The sequence below is a fragment of the Carlito syrichta genome, unplaced genomic scaffold (assembly GCF_000164805.1).
Source record: "Carlito syrichta isolate Samal-C Ts95f unplaced genomic scaffold, Tarsius_syrichta-2.0.1 Scaffold135755, whole genome shotgun sequence".
Lineage (NCBI taxonomy): Eukaryota > Metazoa > Chordata > Mammalia > Primates > Tarsiidae > Carlito > Carlito syrichta.
The window spans coordinates 108,569-129,221 of NW_007079851.1; the positions used below are offsets into that span (position 1 = coordinate 108,569).

The 20,653-nt window shown below is 38.6% G+C and overlaps 1 protein-coding gene across 8 annotated transcripts in view; it reads left to right on the forward strand.

Annotated features, from left to right (window-relative positions):
• LOC103250971 (myomegalin-like) overlaps nucleotides 1-20,653 on the forward strand; it is a 108,281-nt gene that overhangs the window by 68,375 nt on the left and 19,253 nt on the right. For 3 of the 8 annotated variants that reach the window (XM_021708317.1, XM_021708318.1, XM_021708316.1), the window contains exons 1-14: nucleotides 13-1,160; nucleotides 6,319-6,447; nucleotides 7,169-7,288; nucleotides 7,525-7,617; nucleotides 7,758-7,970; nucleotides 9,496-9,654; nucleotides 10,474-10,587; nucleotides 10,781-10,918; nucleotides 11,650-11,829; nucleotides 12,715-12,909; nucleotides 15,345-15,512; nucleotides 15,675-15,756; nucleotides 18,031-18,093; nucleotides 19,510-19,601. In XM_021708317.1, coding sequence (XP_021563992.1) covers nucleotides 36-1,160; nucleotides 6,319-6,447; nucleotides 7,169-7,288; nucleotides 7,525-7,617; nucleotides 7,758-7,970; nucleotides 9,496-9,654; nucleotides 10,474-10,587; nucleotides 10,781-10,918; nucleotides 11,650-11,829; nucleotides 12,715-12,909; nucleotides 15,345-15,512; nucleotides 15,675-15,756; nucleotides 18,031-18,093; nucleotides 19,510-19,601 — 2,871 coding nt within the window. In that variant the 5' untranslated portion in view covers nucleotides 13-35. Of the gene's footprint in view, nucleotides 1-12; nucleotides 1,161-6,318; nucleotides 6,448-7,168; nucleotides 7,289-7,524; nucleotides 7,618-7,757; nucleotides 7,971-9,495; nucleotides 9,655-10,473; nucleotides 10,588-10,780; nucleotides 10,919-11,649; nucleotides 11,830-12,714; nucleotides 12,910-15,344; nucleotides 15,513-15,674; nucleotides 15,757-18,030; nucleotides 18,094-19,509; nucleotides 19,602-20,653 lie in introns of those variants that run through there. The other 5 variants (XM_008049559.1, XM_008049557.2, XM_008049561.2 and 2 more) reach the window with 3 other exon arrangements.

Here is a 20,653-nt window from a genome sequence, read left to right on the forward strand (position 1 = left end):
AGTGAGCGCCGGCCGCCGCCGCCTCGCGCGCGAAGATGAGGGAGGCCTGCCGGATCTGTGCCCGCGAGCTGTGCGGAAACCAGCGGCGCTGGATCTTCCACACGGCGTCCAGGCTCAACCTGCAGGTTCTGCTGTCGCACGTCCTGGGCCGCGAGGTCTCCCGCGACGGCAAAGCCGAGTTCGCCTGCAGCAAGTGTGCGTTCATGCTGGACCGCGTCTACCGCTTCGACACCGTGATCGCCCGGATCGAGGCGCTCTCCATCGAGCGCCTGCAGAAGCTGCTGCTGGAGAAGGACCGCCTCAAGTCCTGCATCGCCAGCCTGTATCGGAGGAGTAACGACGAGCCGGGCGCGGAGGCCGGGGCGGGGGGCGGCGCGGTGGACATGTGCGTCCTGCCCGACGCCAGGTACTCCGCCCTGCTCCAGGAGGACTTCGCCTACTCGGGGTTTGAGTGCTGGGCGGAGAGCGAGGAGCGGGCGCAGGAGCCGCACAGCTGCCACGCGCCCGAGGGCCCTGGGGCGCGGCCTCGGAGGTGCCGTGGCTGCGCGGCCCTGCGGGTGGCCGACTCCGACTACGAAGCCATCTGCAAGGTGCCGAGAAAGGTGGCCAGAAGCGTCTCCTACGGCCCTTCCAGCAGGTGGTCCGCCAGCATCGGCTCCGAAGAGCGCGCGTTGTCCGAGGTTGGGCCGCCGGACTTGGCGCTCGCGAAGGGGCTCCCGGATGGGGAGAGCATGGAGGAAGAGACGCCGGGTTCCTCGGTGGAATCGCTGGACGCCAGTGCCCAGGCCAGCCCGCCGCGACCGAGGGACGAGGAAGCCGAGAGAAGCGCGAGGGAGCTTGCCAAGTGCGACTGTGGCTCGGATGACCAGGCGCCACAGCACGCGTGCAGTCACAGGCTGGAGCTCGCTCTTAGCATGATCAAAGGCCTCGATTATAAGCCCGTCCAGAGCCCCCGAGGGAGCAAGCTTCCGATTCCAGTGAAATCCAGCACCCCCGGAGCCAAGCCTGGCCCTAGCGTGACAGACGGAGTGTGTTCCGGTCTCCTTAGCAGGTCTTTGAAACCCCTTTACAGGTCACCCCTGAGCTGTCCCTTGGCGATTTCAGACCTGCAGGAGCTGTGGGATGATCTCTGTGAAGAATATTTGCCTCTGCGGGTCCAGGTATTCAAAACCGCTACATAGTGCTTTTCTGACCGCAGCCAGCTGACCTCGGGCTTCACATGGTTTCTGTCTAGAAGGGGGCTAATAATATTCTAGACTTGAGGAAATTAATCACTGAGCTCATTTTTGCTACACCTTTTGCTGTGTCCCGTTAGTAAATGTGATTCACACTCAGAAAATGTGCTTTTCACAATCCTTTTTGTAACATTACCTATTGGTCTTCCCGTTAACTGTCAAAATTGTATTCCTTTTAAGACAAAAACAAAGATTCCAAATTCACTTTTATCCTATAGAAAGGTGGCATTTAATCTCACTAATAGCACTAGAAGGTTTGGGGAAAACCTAGTAACCCACCAGTAAAATAGTATAACGTCTGGGCCAGTATTTGTAATGTTTGTGATAACTAATAGATCATTTGAGGATTAATGATGGCTTGTTCATAAAAGAGAAGGAATTCAAGTACAGTGTTGTCAAGTAAAATGTTAAGGCAAAAACTCTTCACAGGCAGTTTGTCTTCTAGTACACTAGATGATATTTGCTATTAAGCAAGTATTCGCCCTTTATTGCGTGGTAGAAGAGTCTCATCCATTATACTCGTTTGAATTCTTAATGACTGGAGGATGGCAGTTGATCTTAACCTGAGCTGTTCATATCTGCCCATCTGATTTCATACCAACCTTTTAAATTCAGCTATTCACAGGGCCCTGACAGATACTGTTTTGTCTCTATATCAACAGTAAATGCTAGGTTCAATTAACTTTGTGTACATTCCGGTATGTTCCACCAGATACAGATTCTTTAGTGATGCCATTACAAAGGTGGACAATCTAGAAGGCATTTTTGGGAGGCCTATTACTCGTCAGCATCTTTCCAGAAATTTAGAGCCTGATAACAAATGAAATTGTTGATTGTCACATTAAATTTCTGAAAAGTCATTCTATTGTATAGACAACGTATATCACAGTAAGAACTTCAGTGAAAAACAGAAAAGTTTTTAATTTATGCAAAATTGTCAAACAGCATATATGAAAATATTAAGAAAAAGTAAAAAAGTTTGTGTGTTTCCATTTGTATAAAAAGTTAAGTATTGTATGCCTAACACTTCTATACTTTTTTGTTGCTTTCTTTTTTTCAGTGGAGCCTCACAACTAAATTTAGACTTTACAATATTTCTGAGACTGACTTAGATATTAAAATGTGGTGTGTTCATATTAGGATCTAAAAGTAGTCTTGGGCAGGGGGGATGGAAAATAAACTCCCCCCCCCCCAAAGTAGGACGAGTATTGTAGAAAGTCATGTAAAGACTTAGAAAATTACAGGCAAAACAAGAGGTTTTTTTCCCCTCTGTATTTAATTTAAAATACTATATTTTGGTGCCTGGACTCAGCAAATTTTAGAGTTCGGAAGGATTTTAAAAATCAAGCAGTCTCTCAATGTATAAGTGTGGAATGCTCATGCTTTAAATAACTTAGCACATGCAGAACCAATGATTCCTGACCATTCTCAGCCAAAACACTTCAATTCTATACATTAAATCATGTTGCCCAAAGTATTTCAACTGAACTAAGTACTTACTCTAAACCAAGTGCCCTCTTTCTCTATCCTAAGGATTCCAGGAGGATTCTTTAGGAATTACGTGAAGAAAATTGTCATATGAATGAGCATGTGTAAATTATGGTAACTATATCTTTGGTCAAGTCTCTTTACTTCACTAAATTTGGACAATAGATCTTTAAAATAGTAGTGTATGATCTTTCTGCTCTGACTTGGCTTGCATTATTTACTGTTTCTAGAAGAATAAAAAATTGAGAGGAGGGAGAAAACAATTGGCTTCTAGAAAGTGGTGTTATTTACAATACTGTTTTCTCTAATTTAGGATGTTGTGGTAAACTAGCTAAATTGTGTCCTGGGTATCTGTAAATAAAATGTGTATCTTGGACAGCTGATCTATTTGTTGTTTAAATCAGGTTACTTTTAAGCTCCTTAAGAGCTGTTGTGCTTTATGGCAAATCCAGTGCTAGCTGGGACAATGGCAGACTGGTTTTTGTCTATTTCTCTGAACAAATATGAAAAAGCAAGAAACAGACAATACAAATTCTTTTTTGGTATTTTTTTTTAGTTTGTGGAGACCAAAAAAAAAAACATGAAAGAAAAAAATCTTGAGTTAAATTCTACGACATATAAAGAAATCCTAAAGGATGAACTTGTTCTGTAAGGTCCATTTTGTTTCCTTTCTTTAATCTTCCACTTACCTTATTATGTATACTACTAAATGTGAACATCAGCATTCCTCTTGATTGCCTTTTCTCTTTCCCTTCCCCACCTTTCTGTGCGCTCACACACTCGTGTTGTCTCTCTCTTCTTTTACTTAAGAAAAACAATAACAATATAGTTTTCCTGCTTACTGATTTTCTGATATTATGCAAAAGTGATTTATTTGCCTTCTGCAGAATTTATGTCTGAGGACCCAAGCCTGTTCAGATAACTAAAGAAAGGTTTGAAACCTTATTCTAGCTGTTACTTTCTTCTTTATTGTCTGGCCCTGAACTAGAAAGGCTATGTATGATAAGGGTGTGGTCCCTTATTAAACAGCAATTCAGAGAGCTCTGGCCCTGTACAATTTTCCTTTCTGTCTAGATTCAAAGAGCAGAAGATCTTTGCTTCAAGCCTTGCAATGCCAAGGTCCGCTCCTTTGTGGCTATGGTAAATTTATCCCACTCATAGCTTAGCTTTATCAAGTAGATCAGATTCTTTGGAGGGTGTAGGCATTAGATGCTGGTCAAAGATTAGGCTTTTAATTTTATGCTAGTTGATATTTTCTTGTCTGTTTCCTATTAACAATAAGATAGAAGTACTTATTTGAGGTCTGTGACTCACTACTGTGAGGATTAGAAGGTGCCAAGACAAATGCTGTTAACCCAGAAAATCAAAATAATTGCCCTTTAGCCTCAAGGTCTTTACATTATGCAGTGTTAGGCCTGGAAACAATTTTGTTTTCTGGTGCTGGAAAGCCTTTGTCTTAACTGAGTCAAAAGTGACTTAATTTAAAATTATGTTATCATTACAACATGATTTTAGTAACTGATAGTCTGGAGGGTAACACTAATTCTACCAATTACTTATTTCATGAGCTATGCTATCATTATAGAGCGATTGTACAAGAATTTGTTATGAGTTGTTGACTCACAGGATCTTACTAAGTGCTCTTTTGGCAGACTGTTATCTGAAAGGACATTTTTCTGAGATGTACAGTAAGTTATTACAAGTACAGAAGAAACAAGTATCTTCCAACTTCTAAGTTAATACTTTACATTTGTAGAATTAGAGGTTTCCTACGATTATTCATGCCAAGATGGGTTCAGATGAGATCCGGATTTATTATGTACTTTTCTGTGACATTCTTTGGCTTTCAAGTTGAATTTTGAAAAAATATGTGTTTTTTATATATATAGTCTGATTTCTAAGAGAGCCTTGGAGGACCTGTTTTTGGTGTGTTGTTATTGTTGTTTTTGTTCTTGTTGGTCCATTAAACAAAAATAAATGCACATACGATTACTTGTTTAATCCCTGAAACATTCCTGGCATTATGGTAGGCAATGAGTTTATGGAAATGAAAGATACATTGCTGACCCGAGTGCATTCAGTTCAGTTGGGTCTTTTTCCTGATTTCCTGTGTTACCTTTTCTACGGTTCTGTTTCCTCATATGTAAAATAGGATCAGATGGCTAGTTTACACATTCCCTTCACAACAACCAGTATCTCAAGTAATTTTTCTGGAAGTCGTGATCCTTTTTCTTCGTATCCTACTGACCAGTCCACCAGCAAGCCTGGTTAACTAGACTTTCAGAACATACCCACATCCATCCCTTTCTTTTGCTCTCCAGTATGACCGCCATAATCCAGGTCGCTATTGTCTTTCACCTTCGCTGCTTCATCAGCCTCCTGGCTGGTCTCACTGCTGCTGTTGGTGCTCCCAGTATCCGTTCACCACTGAGCGATCTTCTAAAAGCATACACGTACCACTACAGTCGATTCTCAGTTCAGTTAGAATGAAATCCAACTTCAGTAACCCCACTGCACCTGTGTGACTTGGTCCCTGCCTACTTTTCCACCTTACTGTGTGTCACTGTCCCTTTGCCCAATGTGCTCTAGCCCTGGCTGGTCCAAATTGACGTGTGCTATGAGTATAAAATATCTCTCAAGTTTTTAAGACTTACTGTGAAAATTATGTGAAATATTTCATTAACAACTTTTATATGTGCATGTTCATGATAATATTGGGTGTATTGGGTTAAATAAAATATTAAAATTAAGTTTTCCTATTTTGTTCAATGAAGCTAAAAAATAAGAAATTATGCATATGGCTCACATATTTCTATTAGAAAGCACTGGTCTAACCACATAGACCTTTCTCTTTCTCCCAGGCCTATATTCTGTTAGCACTGGAAGCATAGAAAAGATTGTTCTTCTGAAATCTTTATCCTTCCAGTGAGTTGCTTGCAGTGGGTAAACTGCAGCTTCACTGCCTAAAAGGTAGTAATTAAAGTTTGAAAATGTGAGGGAAGGAAAAAATGAATAACAGTTTCCTTTTTTCTTTTCCTAGTGAATTTATATTCCTAATTGGAGTGGAAGAGGATATGGGGAGGAGATCAAATTTAGTGCCATAATAAATTCCTAAAACTGTATTTTAACACCCTTAGCTCATAATGATTCTTAGGTATACAGTTCAGTAAGTGTATCTTAGTCTGATCAGTTGTCCCATGTGCAGATAGTACATTTTTTTCCTCCTAAATCTAAATTTTTAGTGAATTGATATTCCTGTAAAACATATCCCCTTTCCAAACCACTATGAATCATTTAGGCTTATGATGTAAATCTACCTTTAAATAGGCATATATATTTTAAGTTTATTTTTAGTTTTTATTTTGCGATAATTTCAAATATATCGAGATGTTTGGGGAGCATAGTTAGAATGGGGGTGATTGAGTGCTCTTAATAAGGCACAGGTCTGTCTTCAGGAATTCATACTGATAATTCTTGAAGCATCCTTGGTTTTCTACTTCTCTAGCAAAAGATGCCACAGACATTTGAAGGTAAAAGTAAAACTTTCTGTTTCCTGTGTTTAACTCAACTTCCTTGTCTTGCTGTTTCTTCCTAGCCCATGACAAAAGAGTTGCTCCAAAACCAACTGAATTCAAGTGAGACCCCTACAACTCAGCAGTCTGTATCTGAAATCCACTTGGCAGAACTCCAGGAAAAAATGCAGCAAACAGAGGCCAACAACAAGGTAAGATCAATACTATGCCCTTTGAGATAACAGGTTTTTCCTGAGGGGGTGACTAACTCTAGGCTGAGTCTGTTAACCTACATTGGACCTGGGAGGTGAACACTGTGTACTCCTAGTGCTCTAGGAAATATTTCATTTGCAGGCATATGTAGATCTTCCCTTTATTTTTCATCAAGATTTTGGCTTGTTCTGCACAGATCATAATTTCTTGTGCTTTCCAGGTTTTTGACTAAAAGTTGCATGCCGCCTTTAACTATAAAAAGCACTAAAGGGATTTGTGTTTTTGACTTTTTTGTTATACCTTTATAGCCCATTAATTCTAATTTCTGCTCAGAAGGAAGTGGCCACAATTCGGGCTGCTGAACTTCTGGCCTGGTGATCCTTCTAGTGTTCTGTACTATACTAGATGTCAGAAGGTCCTTGGTCTTTGTGTAAGGGATCCACAGTGGCCCAGGTGGACAAGTACGTAGTATGGCTGACATCATAGAAAAAGCACGGTGCATGCCGATTGAGGCGATTGAATATTGAAGGAAGTATTTCATTTTTTCTGCTAGTTTGTGTTGCTGATTGACTTAGGACTTTAAAGGTCTCTGTGTATGGGAAAAATAACACATAGTATCCCCTGAGAAATCCTTCACACCCTAGATTTGAGGAAAGACTATGCATTTATGGTTAAAAGACATCACTGACCTAAAAGACTGTTTTTCTTTGCTGAATTCAGATTCTTCAAGAGAAACTTAATGAAATGACCTGTGAGCTGAAGTTTGCTCAGGAGTCGTCTCAGAAGCAAGATGGCACAATTCAGAACCTCAAGGAAACTCTGAAAAGCAGGGAAAGTGAGGTAAAATATTTAGCAAGGAGGAATCATTCCTGTGGGAAATGACTGGTCCCATCAGAGTAGACAGGGACCTTATATTTTGTTGAAATTGATGTTGTGAGACTAACTTAGCCTGGAGAAATTGTAGCTTAACCTAAATGTATTTTGGAATAGTCCTGTTACTGAATTCTGTACAGGTGAGATAATGGAATTTATAGTTGGCTTACTAACATGTTTATTACTCCCTCTGTCGTTTTCAGACTGAGGAGTTGTACCAGGTGATTGAAGGTCAAAATGACACAATGTCAAAGCTCCGAGAAATGCTGCACCAGAGCCAGCTGGGACAACTTCACGTATGTGAGGGTTGCCTGGGACGAGAGGAGAGGCTTCCGCTGGGGATGTGCCGTTCTTGGTTTCAGCCTTGAATGCACTTCCATAGTCTCTCAGGTGCTCAGTGCTTCCCTTTTGTGACTGTCACTTCTCCTCTTTTCAGAGTACAGAGGGGACTTCCCCAGCTCAGCAGCAGGTGGCTCTGCTTGATCTTCAGAGTGCTTTATTCTGCAGCCAGCTCGAAATACAGAAGCTCCAGAGGATGGTGCGTCAGAAAGAACGCCAGCTGGTCGACGCCAAACGACACATGCAGTTTGCAAAGGCTGCAGCACATGAGAGAGAACAGCAGAAAGAGGCTTCTTGGAGACATAACCAGGTAAATCATTAACCATTCTGCAGCCCTAAATGCTGACTTTGCCCTGATAATAACTTCCTAGCGGGACCGTTTGGATTGAACCCTCGAGTCACTTGCTTAACCTAAGCAATTCTGTTCAGCGCTGTTGCCCTTGTACCTTATGCCACGGACTGCCACGGCATAGATTGCAGCCCCTCTCATTCATGCATTCACCCTTCATGGGTTCAGTTACTTGCAGTCGGCCATGGTCTGAAATATTAAGATATTTTGGGAGAGAGAGAAACCACCTTTGCGTAAGCCTCATTAGTATATTGTGATGATTCTTCCGTTGTTAGTTAATGTTTTTAATCTCTTACTATGCCTAATTTATAAATTAAAGTTTATCATATGTTGGTATGTAATATGCATGTTTAGGAAAAACATAATATATACAGGGTTCAGTACTCTCCCCAGCTTCAGGCATTCACTGGGGGTCTTGGAACGTATTCCCTGTGGATCAGGGGGACTATTGTACTGAGTTGTGTTTCAGAAATACAAGGGTGAGTATCACAATCTCCTTCCTTTTAAGTTATTTATAGTTTAGTATGAGAGGCAGTCACATAAATTGAGTTTCAGTGTGGTAAATATTGAAGGGGATGTATGTATGGGATTCTACAGGAGTATCTGAGAAAGGGAATCAGAAAAGTATATGAAGGAGGAGTTACCTGAAGTTATTCTTGAAGGTTGGGTCAAAGTCGGCCAGACAGAACAATGGGGAAGGACAAAGCATGCACATTTAGCCATGCATTTTTTAAAATAAAGAACATAATTCTTCAATATTTGCTTTATCTTGTTAGCTTAGAGCATATTTTTTTTTAAGATTAAAAAAATCTTTTTTGTGGTTTCTTTCTTTAGGCTCTTTAATTCTCAGATTTAAAAGTGTAGTTTTTGAAGGATCTCCCTTGCTTTGTAGTTTGGAGATTAGATATTAGTCCTGAATTTCCTTTAGGAATATTAAAATTTCAGATGTTTTGGCAAGGTTGGGAGATGGTGGAAGTAGAAATAATTCTTACCTTTTTGTTATTTACCTAAAGGAAACATTTTCCTAAGTTTTGTTTAGTTAGAATATGTGTTTTGGGGGCTGTATAAAGTAACAGATGGTTTAAAGATTACTGATTTTATTATTAGAAAAGTATTATATATGGCAAATTAAGAAAGATAAGTGATATTGTTTGTGAGTTCTTTAGAAAAAGGAAGGTAGAAATATTCTTTCTTTGAGTTTATTGTAAAGCAAAGGATCCAGGTTTGCAGTGGGACAGAGTCCTGCATAGTGGTTATATAGATCTTTCCTTTTTAAACCAAAAAATAAATATTGAACTATAATATTAAATTTATGTCTACCTACATTCACAGTTTTTCTCCTCACTTTAGTTGATTAATGTATAATGTTTCTATAGCTACTTTATATTTCATTTTATTTGCCTTGAAATTTTGAAGACCTTTATATCTAATGACCATGTGAAAATTTTAGATTGCTTTAAAATTTAAGTTAATATGTTTAATTCAGGAATTGCGAAAAGCCTTGAAGCACCTACAAGAAGAATTGCAGAATAAGAACCAACAGCTTCGTACTCTGGAGGCTGAAAAATACAATGAGATTCGAACCCAGGAACAAAACATTCAGCATCTAAACCATAGTCTGAGTCATAAAGAGCAGCTGCTTCAGGTGTGTTTACATGTTTCAATGAAAACTGGGCTCATAGAAATTTCTGCTCATAGAATCTCAAAGTATTAATCTACCTGTGTTGCGCACCTGCTCCATGTAGACCATTGAGAGGTGGGAATCAGGAGCATTTAAAATAAGTAGGAAATATGATTTGTGAATTAAGTGCTAACAAGTGGAAGAAGCAGCACATATAGACCCGAAAGACTTAAGTGGTAAATATTTAGAAAAGCGTTATTAAGCACCTCTGTGAGTCAGACATCATGATGGGTGTTGGGAAGGCAGAAATTTGGCCACTGCTGTTAGTTTAGTAGGTACAGAAACTTCCACAGCGGAATTTAGATGATAAAATGAAAGCTTTAGAGGAAAATGGAGTTCTAGGAATAGATTGATCAGTTCTACCACCTACTCTAAGCCTCAGTCACACGGAATCCCTTACATTTCACTGGGTGAACGGTTTTTTCATAGTATGTATATGCTGTGCGTGGATGTTTCTCTGATAGATACACTTCTTCCCTTGGGAACTCCTACTCTAAAATTCAGTGCAAATGTCTCCTCCTATGTGAGGTCTTTACTGATACCTGCAGACAGAGTTAGGCAATGCACCCTGTGTTCGCCTAGGCGCTTGCATGTTTTGCAGAATAGTTAATTTTGTGTTGTGCATGTTGTGTGTTGCAGAATAGTTAACTGCATCTCTGCTAGACTTGTTTCTGTGAGGAGAGTGATCACACTTTGTTTTTTTCCTCACTGACAAGTTACTTGACAAAGTGTAGGGATTTAGTTCATATTAGATAAGTAAAGGAAACTTTTTTGTGGTCTCAGGAATTTCAGGAGCTCCTACAGTATCGAGGTAACCCAGACAAAACCCTTGAAGCAAATGAAACGTTGCTTGAAAAACTTCGGCAGCGAATACAAGATAGAGCTGTTGCTCTTGAGGTATGTGTCATAATGCTGCCCACCACACTGTGGATTTTTCTGTCTACACTGATGTTTTAGACATGTGTGTGTACTTAATCTGCTGCTTTTGGGGTTTTTTTTATTCTTTCATATTTGGAATCATACTTGTTAATAATAAGAGTGTAAGGATAGTGAATCTTATGGAGCTTTAGGAAACTTGCTTTCCTTGCAGCGGACTATAGATGAAAAATTCTCTGCTCTAGAAGAAAAGGATAAAGAACTGCGTCAGCTTCACCTTGCTGTGAGAGAGCGAGATCACGACTTAGAGAGACTGCGTGAAGTCCTTTCCTCCAATGAAGCCACCATACAAGTAAGAGCAAAGCTGCTGTTGACTTTTTGTTCCTCTCCCACTTGTATTTTAAGCCTGAGCCTAAGCATGAGCCTCTTCCATCATTTTCTGAAAACAAGGATATTTGCCTTATAAGGGGAAAAGTCATAGACAAAAACAGTAGTCACTAGTTCTGTCATTGTAGATTAGAAAATGAGAAGTTGCAGTACTTTTTCTTTCTTTTATATTGTAAGCTTCTCATGGAAGGCCGTGAATATTCATTTCTGTTTATGTAGTTTAAATGTATTTCTAATATTTGTTTATATATACATAGATACACACACACACTTTTACATAAGCATTGTTAGGATGCAAATATGTATTGTGCTTTCCTCATTTGTATTATATGCATGTCCATGTATTACCATAATCTGAACACCATTTTATTAACATTTACTGTGGGCTTTTTTGCGTACTTATTTTAGAGCTTATATATCTAATCATCTGCTACCTTTTAAAGATGCCCTTCACTTTCTCTGTAGCATAGTGTACTTCCTCCAGAATACTTCATTTTATCATGTACTCTATGCTTATCTCTCCACAAACTAGGTAAGAGTTTCTAAAAATAAAAAATAGATTGTTGCATTGCTAAGTTTTCTCCTCTTGCAAAAAATGTTGGTAGGAGATCATTTAAAGGTGGATCTCATTTCTTGTTTATCTTGAGGAGTGTGGAGTGACCCTTTGACTTATGGTCACTCTCTCTGTGACTGTAGAGTATGGAGAGTCTCCTGAGGGCCAAAGGTCTGGAAGTGGAACAGTTATCTACTACCTGTCAAAACCTCCAGTGGCTGAAAGAAGAAATGGAAGCCAAATGTAGCCATTGGCAGAAGGAACAAGAGAGTATCATTCAGCAGTTACAGACATCTCTGCATGACAGGAACAAAGAAGTGGAGGCAAGACTTCAGTTAACTTGAAGGCAATTGTTGGTTTAGTGACTATGTGATCTCAGCTGTGGTTCAGTGCCCTTGAGGTCTGGGAGGCCAGTGACCCAAGTCTTTTATTCTCTTCTGTGCCTGGGCAAGTCACTGACTTTCACTGGGACTTTTTCCTCACACCTGTAAACTTCAGATGGCAGTTACCTTGAAAGTTATAAAACTAACACAACCTTAAAAAATACACATACAATATAGTAGTTAGCCTTATTAATTACAGTGCTCCTGCTTGGTCAGGCACTGTTTTGAGAGCTCAGTGGACATTAACCTGTTGAATCCTCACAAGCATTATCCCTGTTTTGCAGACAAGGAAACAGGCTTCTGAAGCTAAGTAACTTGTCCAAGGTCACATAGCTATTAAGTGGGTGAGCCTGTATTCAGCCTGGGCCGTATGGCTCAGTCACCATGTACTGTTTCTCAGTACAGTAATGGAAACTATCACCATGCTGATAAGTTCAGTGTTCATTATGCCTCTTCACCTCTTCGTTTTGTGCTACCAATGTAAAGTTACACTGGGGAGAAACTAAATGAACTGAGTGTCCCTTTATCTTCATCTAATGTTAATTGTTATGTGCCCTGAACAAATAGGAAATGTACTTATTTCAGAAAACAGTATTTAGGTTGCCACTGAAGGTGTTTTTCTGTATGGTTAATATTCATTTCCTGAATGTGGATTTATAGCCTTCTGTGAGCCAGGCCTGTGCTAGATCTGGGAAAATGAGTGAAACATGATACTGGTCTCAAGAATCTCACAGTTCCTTTCTACAATAGATCCTTATTAGCCCTTTGATATGAATTGGAGACAACTCTTTTTTCCAAAAACTTACACTGTCCCTCCTGTATTAGGACCTTAGTGCAACATTGCTCTGCAAACTTGGACCAGGGCAGAGTGAGATAGCAGAGGAGCTGTGTCAGCGTCTACAGCGAAAGGAAAGGATGTTGCAGGACCTTCTAAGTGATCGAAACAAACAAGCTGTGGAACATGAAATGGAGATTCAAGGCCTGCTTCAGTCTATGAGTACCAGGGAGCAGGAAAGCCAAGTAAGGAGAATGCACAGACCAGAAAAGTATCACTTATATCATTTATAGTCTGCAAACAGGAAGCATTTGAACCTTACCATGTGTATATATTTATATCATTTTACAGTGACCTCTGTTAGTATCTTTCCTTCAATTTATTAACTATGTGTATATTTTACATTGATCCTCAGCGTATGAAATGTTTTTGAACACTTTGCATTTGAAAGGGTGCCTAAACAATACGTGTATCCACTAACTTGATTACAATACATTTTCTTTTCTTTGATAATGTGATCATTTTGAGAGAAAGAATGAAGAGTTCTGCAGTTTTTTATTTTGATTCTAAATTGCCAAGACTTGAATGAATTTTTCCTTTTTTTGCATGTCTGGCCAAGATATAGAAAAACTTATACTCAACATATCTTCTCTTAATTCTTATAAAATCTGAGTTATGTTAACAGGAAAAAGATTGTATTTTTCAAAGGTCGTTATGAGAACAAATAATCTTATAATAATATGAGGTATATTAATCTCAAGATTATGATACACAACTACTTCAGACGTGAATTTTTAATTTTCCCTCATTTCTGTATGTCTTTTTCCTCAAGCCTGAAGACTGTTAGTTGACTGGTGCTGCATTTCAGGGACCAGTAATTCAGAATGTTTCTAGTGAAGTTTTAGAGGAAGCTGGATTCTTGTATGCCTATGTTATTTGACTGTAATGCTTTCTAATGTTTCCTTATACTATGAAATGGTTGTATTTCACTCTTCTAATTGTTGGGCTTACTGAAGTAGAAACACATTTTGGTAGAATTGTCCTGCCATGTGCTTTAGAAATTGCTTCTATTAATTATTTAGCAAGAGACTGACATCTTTGAGTTTTGATTTGAAAGAATTATTTGAAAAGATATTATACACTTAGTAAAATTATGGAACCTAGAGATGATGGAAATCACAAGAGATTTTCAACTCAAGAGCAGTAGGGTTGGGTTCTAGATCTGCAACTCTAATTTTGCATGCAAAAGCATCACTTGGATAGTTTTTTTTTTTAAACGTAGATTTCTGAGCTCACCCCCAGAGATAGAAGCTAGGAAGTGTAGGTGGGATTCAGGAATTTGCATTTCTAATGAGTTTCCAGGTGATAGTGATGCTGCTGGCTCCTTGACCACATGTGAAGGAGGACAGTTAAAACCAGGGCTACTAGGAAAAGGATCCAGCCAGGTAGAGTGCAATCTCTATCTGGCATGGTACTGCTTATGCTTTTTCCCTCGTTTTCACAGAGAGTTTTATGAAGACACATTACCAACATACTAATACCTCTAGAATGGTTATGTCCAAATCTCCAAAGAGCCCAGATTTTACCTACTGGAAGTGGAACCTTTTTATTTTTATTTTTTAGAAATATGACAAGAGCTCAGCTTCTAATAGTAGTAATCTTTCCAGAGACAGTTGATGTTATGATATAACTAATATAGCTTTGATTCATCATCTTATACCCTCAGTAGTTTTAGTATTTTTCATTTCCAGATTCTCTGTTTAAATGCAGATTTTCTGTGCAACAATGGTTACAAGTAATGTTTTAGATCTTTCCCTTATTGTACCAATCATCTTAGAAAACTGGGAATTGAAGTGAAACAAACTGAGTTTGGTGATCTTGCGGTTCAGAGTCCAATGATCATGTGGTCTGATAGAAATGTTTATCTGTGTAATTGATTCATTCAACAGCTTCACTGAGGTATAACTGACAAAACTTGTATATCCTCAAGGTGTACAGCATGGTGCTTTGATATACACATATGTTGTGAAATGATTGCCAAGTTAATTACCACATCTGTCATCACACATAGTGACCATTTTGTGTGTGTGGTGAAGACACTTAAAATCTACTCTCTCAGCAAATTTCCAGTAAACAGTACAGTATTATTAACTGTAGTCACCATCCTGTACATTAGATCCCCAAAACATACTCTCTTATAACTGAAAGTTTGTACCCTTTGACCAACAAGATTGCTGTTTTAGATAGGATATACCGGGAAGGCCAGTCTGATAAGATGACATTTAGCAAAGATCCTAAGGCAGCAAACCATACAAATGTTTGAGTGAGGAGCAAGCCAGGCTAAAGACATAACTATCCCGGAATAAAAAAAGACATCTGTTATCCTAATTCAAGCCAGCTCAACACCTTGGCCTGACAGTTCCAGCAGAACCTACTTCAGGCTCTCTCATCTGTGAGAGATGCATTATATTCAGATTTTTTCCCAATATTCTGTCTATAAAAGGCTTTGTTTCCATTCTTGACTTTTTTCCCCCCATAAACCAGAAGCAAGGGAACTACTACTTACAGATGCATTAGGTTTTTATACATAGTTGACTGTGAAGATATAATACCAAAACACAAATTTTTTTTTAGTTTTACTATAGTGTCTTTCTAATGTTATTTGTGATTTCCTTACTAGGCTGCTGCAGAGAAGATGGTACAAGCCCTAATGGAGAAAAATTCAGAATTAAAAGCCCTGCGTCAGTATTTAGGAGGGAAGGACTTCATGATGTCGCAAACATTTATCTCTAACCAGCAAGCTGAAGTAACCTCCATTTGCCCTTCTCGTGGAGAAAAGACTGATCAAGTAAGAACTATCGACTCAGATATTCATGCTGATTGCATTTCCTTTTTACATTTGAGGTATAAGTTTGATAATTTCAGCACCAAATTGTATAAGGATATTCCCATTCCTGTTGTGATCATAGTTCCTGCATCTTCCTAAATCCTCGACTTTTCTAATTTTTAGGGTTCAATGCAGTTACCTTCCAGAGATGGTAGCACTTCACTGACTACCAAAGAGGATGTCAGCATGCCCAGGTCCACATTAGGTAAGTGTCAAATTTTGTTTTCATGAAGGGACCGTCTGTTTTTCCTCCCTGCATCTCTGTGTTAATAGATTTTGCCAAGACTGTCTCTTCCTATCTTAGTTGAAAGAAGAAGTTTGGATTTCTTTGGAAGACTGAGACATGTCTATTCTAGGAAGACCTGCCCTTACGTTGCATTAAAGTGATTGCTCTGGGTTCGCCATTTGGCCCAGGGAAACGGCATCCTGATTCTCCTTTTCAGAAAGTTTTGTAGGGATTCAGAAATGCAGGGAAATAGTGCTTCTGATTTTACACAACAGGATCATGAGGCTGCTGCCTTTTCCTCGGGGTCTTTCAAGGCTGTAGCTACTCATTGCAACTTGATATCACCTGCATTAAAGTGTTAGGAGAGACAGGCAGTGTACCTTGAGTTATTTGCCAAGATCATCCCGATGAAAGTGATTGTTGTAGGCCTTGAACTCCCTAAAGACGATTGGATTCTAAGCGTGCTAGGAGCAAAACTCAAGTGGATACACTGGATTGGAGTCTCTGACTTCCACAGAGCAAAAGGTTGCTATTTAGTATAGCTTCAAGGAAGATGTTCCCAGGGCATTCCAGAACTGGGGACTCATGATGATTGATGAGGTGATGATTATAGTGCTGTGGTAAGAAAGATAATAGACTTGGAGAATTAACTTGTGTTGTTTAATTGATATTAAGAATGCAGAAACTTTGTGTCTATGTTACGGTGTAGGGAATTAGAGAGTTCAAAGAGAAGTCTTAAACGTAGTCAATCACCCTCTAATAGGAAAACTTTATACTAGTCAAAGAGTAAAGAATGTTGGAGTCAATTTATTCCCTATTTGCCTTTTTAAAAAATATATACCTTTTTCTAGTTTTCGTTTTTTAAATTTTTTGAGTCAAGTTCTCACTCTGTTGCCTAGGCAGTCATAATCACAGCTCACTGCAGCCTCGACCTCCTGGGTTTAGAGGATCCTTCCTCCTCAGCCTTTGGAGTAGTTGGGACTACAGGCCCGTGCCACCTCGTCTGAAGAATTGTTTGATTTTTTTTGTAGGGATGAGGTCTTTCTACGTTGTCCAGGCTGGTTTGAAACTCCTGGGCTCAAGCAGTCCTCATGACTCAGCCTCCTGAAGTGTTGAGGTTACAGGCATGAGCCATCAAGCCTGGCCCTTTTCTCCAGTTTTTTAGGTTGGAAACTTCAAACCTACAGAAGTGGCAAAAATAGTATAATGAATTCCTATATACATTTTTCTTAAATTCACTAGCTAACATTTTGCCATATTTGCTTTACTTTTTTACATTTATACATATGCAATTTTTTTGAACTATTAGATAACTTCTTGTAGACATCATAGCACTTTATTCACAAGTACTTCAGTAAGTATTTCCTAAGAACAAGGGAATTCTCCTATATATTTACAATATAATTATCATACTCAGGAAACTTAACTTTAATATAGTCTTGGTATCTAACACAGTCCATTTTCAATAATGTCCTTTGTGGCTACTTTGTTTATTTCCCTCAAGATTCATCCATTGTTTAGTTGCCATGTCTCTTTAGTTTCCTTTTATCTAGAACAGTTGTCTAGCTGTTTTTTGTTGTCTTTTGTGACATTGGCATTCTTGAAGAATCCAGGCCAGATAATGATCCTCAATTTAGCTCTGATTATTTTCACATGGTTAGAAGCAAGTACTGCATTTCTGGCAGGAATACTACGTGGGTGACATCTTTCTCAGTGCATCACATCAGGGCATGAAAATCAGTGTGTATCATCCTTGGTGATACTGAGTTCAGTCATTTGGTTAAGGTCTATATCAGATCTCTCTGTTGTAAAAAGTTCACTTTGCCTTCATTAATTAATAAGTGATGTACTGACTGTGATGTTGACAGTCTGTTTTCCAACAGTCATTTATTCTGTGGTTTTAATATCATTTGAGCCTTGACTGAACCAACTCTTACATTAGTGGTTTAAAAAAGTGAGTTCTATTTCTGAAATTTCTTCTTTATTTATGAGTGGGATTCTTTTGTAAAGAAGAGCTGTCCTCCTTTCCCTACTGTATTTGTTTGTATTGATACGAATTTTTAAAAAATCATCATATTGTCCATTTCTGTCATTATTTCATCTGAAGCTCAAATTATCCCACATTTGGTCATTGGGAGCCCCTTCAAGCTATTCCTTTCACCTTTTTTCTACTTCCCCATTCGTTTTTGAGAACTTCGTAGTTTCTGGCACAGTAAGATGTTCTCTGAGGACCTTTTCTTTTACCTCCCCCAGCCACAGAACTCCCTGCTTCCTTTTGGTGGGTGAAGACCTTTATAAACCACGGTGGGGCACAAGGTGTGTTCGTTGCTGTGTGAACGTTATTTGCTTCCAGACTCTTTTAAGTTAACAGAGCTAGTAATGAATTTTTTTTAAAACTATGTGTACACATATAATACAATAAATGATTTTTATACTGATTTCTCTAATTTCAATTTAATGACAGAGGTTCTTTCTTTCCTTCATTTTGTATTTGTATCTCACTTCTCCCTACATTGAGAGCTCTGGTTACTTAAAGCATCAATATACTTAGAATACTACTATATGTAAAAATAATTTCAGAATTGCTACATTAATAGTACTATCTACAATAAATCCATTAAGTAATGTTTGAGATTTCTTTGTAATTCTTTTTATCCTTATGTTGTTTCCTACTGAAAATATACAGTTAGAGTACTGAATTCAAAACTTACTTAGATTAATTTGGTATTATCTTGTGGGTGATTATATTATCTATATGCTATATAGATTCATTTATGTTAGTATTTAATTTTAGGCTTTTTCTCCCCATATTGTCAAACTAACTCACACTAACTTTAACTATTAACTAACTTTAAAAATTAAATGTTAACACAGTTCAAAACTCAAAATATGTAAAAAGATACTCAGAAGTCCAATCTACTTCTCTCTCCCTTTTCTCATGTTCACACTCATCCCCTGAAGGTATCCAGTTTCATTCCTGGGTTATTCTTCTTCTGTATCTTTTTGTAAAATAAGCAAGTGAATCATTTGTGTACATCAGATATATATGTATTTGCTCTTAATTCCCCTCTTCCCAATATAAAACATACTACATTAGATGTGTTCTTTTGTATCTATCTTGTTTTACTTGATGTGTCCTTGAAATCACTTCAAATCACTTCATATATGTTCATAAAGATCTTCCTTATTCTTCTTTTTTTTTTTTGAGTTGGAGTGTCACTCTGTCACCCAGACTGGAGTGCAGTGGCGTGCTCCCGGCCACCGCAGCCTCAACCTGCTGGGCTCCAGTGATCCTTCTGCCTCAGCCTTCCAAGTAGCTGGATCTACAGGCATGTGCTACCACGCCTGGCTAACTTTTGATTATTGTAGAGGTGAGGTCTCGCCAAGTTGCCCAGGTGGGTCTCGAACCCACAGGCTCAGGCAGTCCACTCACCTCAGCCTCCCAAAGCGCTGGGATTACAGGCTGAGCCACCGAGCCCGGCCCTTTATCCTTTTTTACAGCTGTATGCAGTACCATTGTGTGCAATACCATGGTTTATTCAGTTTTTTTATGGCATATAGGTTGATTGCAGTATTTTGCTATTACAAATAATGCTGCAAAGAACAACCTGTGCATATGTTTTTATTTTTTAATTGCTAGAATGTCTCCCCAATAAATTCCTCAGAAATGAGGCAGCAAGAGATCACATTATATTAAAAGTGATTAAAACTAGCACCATGTGTTCATTTTAGGAGACTTGGACACAGTTGCAGGTCTGGAAAAAGAACTGAGTAATGCCAAAGAGGAACTTGAACTCATGGCTAAGAAAGAACGAGAAAGTCAGGTGAGTTTTCTAGTCAAGCCTAACTTCTAAATTCTAATTTTTTTCTTTCAAAATAGTTTTTGTTTAAAAGTGTATAATATCTGAATCCCAATGCAAGGTATGCCTTTTTTCTTTTTGGAGAAAAATATGAATCATTTTATATATACATTGCCTCAACAAGATGCTCTTGTTTTTACAATGGGAACCATTAAAACTTTTTAGCACTAAAACACAGCTCTCTCTACCCATTGATAACTGGAATGAAATAATTTTAAAACACTGGTGAAAAAGGAAATGCTGTGTAATTGTTGCTTATAATTATGACACTAGACATGAAATTGGTTTTAGAAACATGAAATGAGAAATCTGAATATAATCAGTGTTTTTTCAATACTCATTATATGCAGTGCACTGTGTTTAGGTAGTTAAATTGGTGCTAAAGCACACAACTGTACACATATTGGCTCTATTTTACATATGAAGAGACTGAAATACTTTTTTTAACATGGGTGTGAGGAATAGTCAAAAAATAGTAAATGCCAATTTAAGAAGTAAATTAAGCCTTTGTGACTTCACATACTTCCTAAGAAGTTGTTTCCTAGAGTAGATAATTTTTCCCACCGTATACTTTAACTCTCTCTAGCAGTAGAGTTTTCATGCATTTTCTTAGAAGAGGCTTCTTAGCCTGACAGAATCCTTCTCCTCTGCCTTCTCTGTACAGCCAGTTGTATGTCCAGCTGTGATGTACAAGAAATATTAGGGCCATAGCAAAGAGTTACAGACTAAAACTTAAAAAAGTTTCTTACTATGGCATCTATTTTGGAAGATCGGCCAATGTCATGGGTTCCTAAGTTAAGTGTAGCTAAGTAGTCTATATAGCTCCTCAGTTTTTTCTACTTCTTTGCCATAATTAGATCTATAATAGAAAACCTCTGTTTATATTTGTGATGGAATTTATCTTATTTCCTCTTAATTTCATTATTGTAGTTCTCCTTACAAATAGACACATTATATGACTCAATTAGTTTTGAAGATATGAGAGTAGTGTGCATTAAAAAAAATTCCCTAGTTCC